We start from the raw sequence: 8,307 nt of genomic DNA, 5'->3' as shown, positions 1-8,307 counted from the left end.
TACTGCTTTAGAAAGTACACCTCTCATAGTGTGGAAGCTTTTGAGATACCACTTGAAAAGACAACTAGCCTTTGCATTAGTTCTAGCTGAATTTCATGCCAGCTACACACATTTACATCTCCTATAAAATCAAAGAATTTCCAGGGAAGCACTTAGTAACTATCTTGTTCAGGCTTTTGCACTGCTGATAATAATTTACAGAGTCATGACAGTATGATATTATAGTACTAAGAGCACTCTTTCAACCTCGATGGCTCTTGTACTTTTTTGTCTGCATACAACCTGACCAAAAAAAAAAAAAAAAAAAAAATGAAGTTACTTGGAAAAAAAGAAGTAGCTACACATCAGCTAAAAATGTCCACAGTTTTGTTATACAGAGGAAGAATTCTTGCCAAACCCAGAATGTTCAGCAAAACCACTTTCCTTTCAACATTTTCAAATCAGTTCCATGGACGTTCTGAGATCTGCATGAATTTATTGTACCTGTTAAAATGAAGAGTAAGAAATAGTCCTGAATATGAAGTACTCAAACACATCTACCTTCTCTCCAAGGGAAAAAAAAACCTCACAAACAACCAAATAAAGAGAAAAAATAGACTCAACCCCTTGGATACATGTAGTCCACCATTTAATGGTGTTTTAGCCAGAATGAAGATATATATGTAGAGTTTGTAAGAATTAGATCACTTAACAAAAACGCACTCCCAGTTCAGTGAAATTTTTCACTGCAATGCAGGAAAAAAATAAACTAAAAAAAGCCCACTGCTTTGCCTGCTTCCAGCATCCTGGTCCCAAATCAAAAGTGAGGACATGTGATAGTAAACTTCCATTTCCAGTAGGTGTATGAGCTGTGCTTTGATGTTTGAATAGATTAGACACTAATCTTATTGCTCTACGTCATTACCTATAAGGAAATTTGATAGAGATGCATAGGTAATTGGTTTGTGAGGAGATGGCAACCTGCTCCACTCTGCTAATATGCTAGTATTTAACTAAGCCAGATAAAGAAAAAAGAAATAAAGAATGTGGTAAAAATAAATAGTGGTTTCAGGATGAAGATCTGAAGCAGACTTTCATTGTCTCATTCTGCCTCTGCAAGGACAAATGAACAGAACAGACACGGTAATAACTGGGATACGTGGAAATAAATAGAGTACCTTTTCTTATGCAGAGCAAAAAAGGAAGCACTGATACAAAGCAAGCAGTCACAATGATAATTGCTCCAATGAAGCGTCTGCTCTCAGTCCACAGAACATCATCAGCTGAATCTTCAAGAAAAACAAGTGGAAAATATTTCATAACTGCATAAACTTCTCCCTTTTCATTTTTGCAATATTATTTTTGCTATGAGCAGTTCAGACATGGTAACAGCATTTAAGATTGTGTCTAAGGTCAGGTGCTGATGATGCACTTCGTTGTATTTCATCCTAACAAATGGAAAAAAAGATAGCTCTTTGCTTCCTGCATTCCATGGGACAGTGCCCTCAATTCCTGTCACAAATCCTGCTTGTCACCAAGGTACAAAGTGTTACATCTAGATCAGTGTCCCATCAGGACTACAGGAAACAGCTGATCGAGAAAGACAACAGAGTCCCTTTCATCTGGTAAAGCTCTGAAGGCAAAGGATAAGTGAATCCTCCTTGAATCCCAGGAGCATTTCTTGTTAAAACCAAACTTGCACACTCATGACTTGTTGAAAAGATGACTCGGCTTTCTCTCTCTCAGCTGCCTGTTTCCACCCCTTGTTAGTCCCAAAAAGTGTGCCAGCACAGAGCTTTTTAAAATTGTATGGTGAACAGGACCAGGGAAACAACCTGACCAAGTAATAGCTTGATAAACAGAAACATTATTTTTGAGTTGGATCAGGTCTCCAGCCTGGTTGAAAGCTTGTGCAAACTTTTCTTGTACAACGCAAAAACTAGAAGAGTAACCGAAAGCAAAAGGAGTCAGGGTGGTGCCCAGTTAAAAGGTTTAATGAGAATTTGTATTGCATTCCCCATTCATGTGTCTTCCTTCCATCCAGATTTTATGAGAGAGAAAAAAAAAAAATCTGTGTACAGCTTGGTAAATTTAAATATACTCAAAACAAACACTGTACTGGCAGGAAAAGGCCCTATTGTTCATATTGATTCGACAATTATCATCAGCAAAACAACATTGTTGGAAGATGTATTTAATTTATAAGGGAAGGTTTAATTTCTAGACTCCATGCTACATGCTTTTCAAATAATGGAACTTTTTTTTACACTCAGACTCATTTTTCACATAACCAGAGGTCATACAAAATTCCTATCCTTGAATTCTGTCCACACATGCATGATGAACGTGTTAGTATGGTGGAAGTGTACACTAATAGCAAAACTCAGCAGTATAAGTATTTCTTTTTAGCCTTTTCAAAATTAGGTAGGAAAGATAACAAATCATGGCTTATTCAGCTGGGACAAAATGACACAGTACCCTAAAGCGTATTACTATAAACGAAATTTAGAAATGTTACCTGCTATGTGTAAAATGGCAGATGTATTTTCTTGCAGCTCTTTATTGCAGAATATACAGTAAAAAATCTCATCACTCTTACTTCTGATTGTAAGGGTACTTGTCACATGATACAGCTGGTCAGTTCCAGTTTCATAACTTGTGTTTGCCTTATCAGTCAAATCTTCATGTTCTCTGTTTTGCCATATCACTTCAGCTTGTGGGTATCCTTCTGACTGACATGTCAGCTTCCATTCATTGTCTCCTGTGCTCACCACTCCTTGGGTTATAGTTCTATAAGGAGCTAAAGATGTGGAAGAAAATTGATGCTAGTAGAAAACTAGAAGAACATGTGTTAGCCAGACACCTTTTCTTTATCTCCAGCCCCTGGGTCAAGTTTCTGTACATCAGCTTTGATTTTGTAAGTAATACTCCCAACAGAAAAAGTAAATATCACTATTGTGTCTCTCGATAGTAAACAGAGGTATAAAATTTATTACAATTGTGATGCTCTTTAGAATATTGCCTTAGCTTTCTGGTCTTTCTCTTGTATAAATGGTTTTGCAACACCATACCTCACATGCCATTGTGGGAACTAAAGGACAGATTCAACCTGCACAGAAACAGTTCTACAGCTGTGCAAGGGCCATGAAGTGGCTCCAGTCTCTGGAGACGTTCCTTTAAGGGCTAACCCAGAGTTGTCTTATTTCAGGGACTCCTCTGTAATCTTTTAACAGTGTCAGATAGTGTTACACCCCCTGCAGTAATGCACTCACCATTAACTTTCAGATTGACAGTTTTGTAGTCAGCTTCACCATAGTCAACAACACAGCGGTAAAACCCCGCGTCTCTGAGCTTCACATCAGTGATCTGAAGGAGAGACTGTCCCCATTTCAGATTCTCTTTCAACAGTTTTATTCTTCCCTTAAAGTCACTGTGCTGACTTTTGAAGTCTTCCTCTCCTCTGAGGAGCACATAAACCTGCTTTTTAAACTTATCTTTTTTTTCCCAGCTGACACTTAAATCTCCAAATTTTAATTTTCCGGTCACTGGAAATGTGCATTCCATGGTCACATTGTTCCCATGTTCCACAGTGTAGAGTGACTGGGGAGTTTCCACTGTGAATAAAGCTGAAAAAAAAAAATAATTTGGAAGAAAACTTAATTTTCCAATTATAAGCCTAGTCTTTGAAGCCAGGTCTTGCCATATAAGGTTTATAATTTTATATAAGGATGTTTTAAGGACCAAAAGCATCTGCCCTATTCAGGAAAGTTAAACAAGCAATTGTTAGCACCTGGGATGGGAATGTTCTCTTTGTATGAACGTAAGCTGTTTTTACACACAGTGTTGAAGGATACATGACAATTCCCAGGTCTGCCAGTGCTAATAAAACTTTTTGTACATAAATGGTACGTTGGCTGAAATGGTGTCTATGCTGAAACACCAACAGGGATTTCAAACTGGTCCTGGATCAAAGCATACGTACTAAGCATACATACCTAATTTAGTGTAGAAGCTTGCTAGGAAGTATTTATTTAAAACAGTAAGGAAAAGATGCCAAATGCTAGCACCCAAAGGAAAACTGAGCAATTAACATTTCTATGCTTATACGTGGAGAGGAAACATACTTCAGCAGTTCTATTGCTCTTTATGACTCAGCTTCTTACCATTTAGGAAATGCCAGTAGAACAAAAACGTATGCAAAAGCAAAAGCTTTTCCATGACGTAAACAGAACCTAAAATGATAAAACAATAGACAAATATAAATATCTGCTCATTTTCTAACTTGGGCTGTAAAATACACTTTGTAGTCACTCCACACAACAAACTGGAAAGCAGGCATTGAACTCCTCTCTAGCCCAAACCATGACAAAATTGCACCTTTAACTGCAGTAGATGATCAGGCAGAAATGGGGCTGTATGGGCCCAGGAAGAACATCTAATTTTATTTGCTTTACATATTTGTTCTTGTTCACAGCAAAATACATGTTCTGTTACTATCTGACAGTTACTAAATAAATGCTGACAAACACCCAGTTGTTCCCCTAAACTGTAGCAGGGAGTGTTGCTTCTGCTAGGGGAATGAATGAGTTTTCCATACACATCCAGTGGAAGAAATAGAACTTAGTTCTTCCCCACCTATTTGCCTTACTTTAACACACTGTGAACATACCCTGTTTTATAACACCTGGTCTCACAGTACTTATCACGGGGCTTATGAAGTTATGTATATTGTGAACAGAATTCATGCAGTAATTAATCACTTAGCAAGTACTTACACAATAATGCCTTTGTAAAACAATGACAAACAAAAGTCAGCCTACAAACAAAATATATTTTCTTGAAATTCTGATGTTTTACCTCTGAACATTTAAATTAGTTCAATTTTCTGTCAGAAGTTTTCCCCCTCTCTATTGACATAGCTTTTCTACTCCTACATAACACTCTAACATTATAAAACACTTGTTAATGTCAGCTCATACACTTAACCTTCACACGCCCACTGAACTTGCTAAGTGTGCATTTTAAGTCAGAGCAATACTAGTATCAAATACTGCCATCATTCTTCAAATTGCTATCAAGAAAAATTCAGACTCACTGTAATGGAATTCTTTTGTGAGTGTAGAGAACAGTAGAATTTTATCTAAATAAAACCTTCATTTTGGATACTCAAATAGACGCAAAAATAAGGAAAGATTGCTTTTAACTGTTTTCTAGTGGTAGTTTCAGCATTTGTGTAAGAAATTAGGCTACTGTAACACTTTTTACACTTCCTAACTGATCTGAACTGCAATTCTTACCATTTTTAGTAAGAAGTTTTGCATTTCTTTCTCTGACTGTCAACTTTAAGATGATAATAAAACAACAATATTGTCCTGAATCATAAGACACCTGTGCCTTTACAGTGTTATCACTTAAGGGAATTAGAGTCCTCAATAAGAATTTCACTCAAGCTGCTTTTTTCCTCAGGTTGCTGTTGCCTGATCCAAATAGCAGGTTTGCAGAAGGCAACACAGATGGAGCTGAAAAAGGGACTCAATCTAATACATGGTTAGGCAGGAATGAGCAACTACAGAAGGGTGTTCTGATAGCAGGGACAGGAAAATACAAGTAAGATCCTCATGAGAATAAAAAACTATTTAACTGACAAAGAAATTCCAAGCTTCTTATACTAGTTACGTACCCAATTAATTCCTTAACTACAAATGATGTTCTTAACAGCACTAGCAAATTGCTGCCTAATAGTGTAGGTAGTTAAGAGTTTCTGGTGATGTGTACATTCCAGAGTGCCTCAATCATGATGCCACTGCCTGGGTGAAAAGCAGCCCAGAGTCCAGAGCACCAACTAAACTCCAGAGTAAAGCTTCTCCAACAAGACAGAGGTACACTGATCTCACAAGCGTGCTCTGAACATGCTTACTCTAGAGGCAAACCTGCAGAAGACTGAGCCACTGAGACCAGTGGGTGTAGGTGTACACCTTTCTGTACTCCCCATGCCAGAACAACCAGAGTTGTAGCATCCTCAGCCCCAAAATACTTTCTACTTCTTTCAAAGTAGAGGCTGTAGCTGAGAGACTACTCAGAAAAAATAGCATGTGCTTCACAGTCATGGAAAGATACCAATAGCCATGCATGCAACCAATACCCACACTCTTTTGTCAGGAAATTTTAATATCAGTATGAACTCCAGGAGAGCTGTTCTGGTTAAATCCTGGAAGACGGATGGCAACAAGTAAGATTTTATAGTCCTGAGACCCAAGCTTGTAACCTGCAATTGCTGAACTGTAAGTTGCTTGCTTACTCCCACTGTAGCAGAAAACAAGCCTCGCTACACACACACAAAAAAATTACTATTACTTACAAAACTCCTCAAGACAGAGATAGACTGCTGCTGTACTCAATTTTTCACTTTCAGAGAGATAAAAAGTAGGTCCAGGTCAAATCCAGATGCGCATGAAAAAAACTCACTGCGGTAGCAATTACAGACCCTTCCCCTGCTTCACTCTGAGCAGAAGGACCCCCTGGCTGGATTGGACGAAACAGCTCGAGACATAGATGCCCATCAAAGTTCTTTACCAAAGCTGCAATCTTCTCATCATTTTTTCTGACAGAACCTGCCACAATGTCCCTTCTCTCCTTGTGCAAGCTTCTGACATCTATGGCAAACAGTTTTATAAAAGCAAAAAGATATTCACTGTGCAAAATGCTCCCTGGTATTGGTGCTGTATGTTTCCCCCACAATCAGACGAAGAAGACAGGAAAAAGAGAACTATTTGCCCAAAGACTTCTTGTGACAGAACTTGAATGTTGATGTAGCTCCATGTACTTCTTTAGAAAACTTCCCCATTATTGGAAAATTCCCCAGTAGGGAAAATTTGCTATTGTTAACAGTGGTTCACTGTAACCAGAGACAGAAATGTTGGGAAAATTAGTACATAAAATACCACAGGCATTTTAAGAAACATGTCATCTGATCAAAGCTCTATGTGAGCAACAGTCCTTGGAACACCCGTAGGAAGAAGTCATCCATTTACACATAAACTCAGGGTTCCCACAGTATTAATCTCAAGCTGTGCCAAACAGCTGCTAACAATGAGTGAAAATATCTGCATGACTTAGTCATGTCCACAAAGGTCATAAGCAGGAATAATAGGAAGAGAGCACTGCCTACACTTCTCTGGTAAGAACAGATATTCTCGCCACAAGATCTGAGCACAATGAAGGTCCCTTGCCTTGCTACTGTGTAGAGCAGGAAGAGTTATTAAGCCTATGCATTAGCTTAGAAAAAAAAATAAAGTCTTTTTCTCCTTCTTGATTCTAAAAGTTATTCAAGAACACAGAAAAAAACCCAAGTATTAGAAGCAAAAGGATGTACTCACATTAACTTGCAGACCGTAGCGAGATAATCTGGTCAACAGCAAAAACTACAACTTTAAACATATGTTTCAGTGTAAGTTCATGCACTTATGTTGTCTTTACGTATCTCAAAAAGGAGCTGAGATTCTCGGAAGAGTTAAAATACTGTGAAATGACCAGTCAAAAGTTTTCATGAAGTATTTTCTTCTTTCTACTTGACAGCTCATTCACAGTATCTGTAATGGGAGCAAAACCACATAATACACAAAACCAGTAAGAATTAACCTTTTACTTGACGTGTAGGAGGAACGCGGTGACAGTGGTATATGAAATAGCTGAATGTAACATTTAGGTGCTAATAACATGAAACAACCTGAAGAGGCTGAGGGAGTGGATTTTCCACAACAGGTGAGACCAATGAACATTAATTTCCACAGATTTGTTCTGTGCTTAAAAACAGGGTTAACGATATTTTCTCAGGGGAGGGAAAAAAAAAAGAAGGAGGCAACAAAAAGAAACTGAAACAAATTTGTAAAATACTGGCTGTGAGACCACAAAAGCCATTGATGTAGCTAGCTTTCAATGTCACGAATTCAATTTCCTTTTTTTTTTCATTGCTTGCCTTGAGGTCACAGAGTTGCTTTTTCCATGTAAGTACTTAGTAGCAAATAAAAGCCCACGACATGTTTGAGGCTTTGAGGGGGTGGGTGGGTTTTTTTGGGGCTGGGTTGTTTTGTTTGTTTGTTTGAGGGGTTTGTCTTGGTTTCTTTAGTTCATATATGTGTGCACACACGCACACATACACGTTTTCCAGCGTAGGTATAGACTGCGGCTCCTGCTTGTTTGTTTCACGCCTTTTCGGCCCGATTCCCAGACAAACATCTCAGCCTTGCCTGCCACCGGGCACTCCTGAGCAGCACCTGCGGCCCGGGAAGGCTCCGGCCCGTGCCGCGGACGCGCTAGGGAGGGACGGGG

The 8,307-nt window shown here is 38.6% G+C and overlaps 1 protein-coding gene across 1 annotated transcript; it reads right to left on the bottom strand.

Moving 5' to 3' along the window:
* Nucleotides 1-2,497: 2,497 nt before the first annotated feature.
* Nucleotides 2,498-6,632, bottom strand: CD274 (CD274 molecule; the record flags this gene model as incomplete). Its single annotated transcript, XM_008938142.1, has 5 exons — nucleotides 2,498-2,779; nucleotides 3,252-3,605; nucleotides 4,143-4,211; nucleotides 5,277-5,319; nucleotides 6,445-6,632. Coding segments are annotated over 5 exons (936 nt in total), but the record flags the coding sequence as incomplete, so codon positions are not given.
* Nucleotides 6,633-8,307: the final 1,675 nt, after the last annotated feature.

The sequence above is a fragment of the Merops nubicus genome, unplaced genomic scaffold (assembly GCF_000691845.1).
Source record: "Merops nubicus isolate BGI_N331 unplaced genomic scaffold, ASM69184v1 scaffold48603, whole genome shotgun sequence".
Classification (NCBI taxonomy): domain Eukaryota; kingdom Metazoa; phylum Chordata; class Aves; order Coraciiformes; family Meropidae; genus Merops; species Merops nubicus.
Note: the sequence above shows the minus strand (reverse complement) of the source record. Positions and strands in the feature narration are given on the sequence as shown.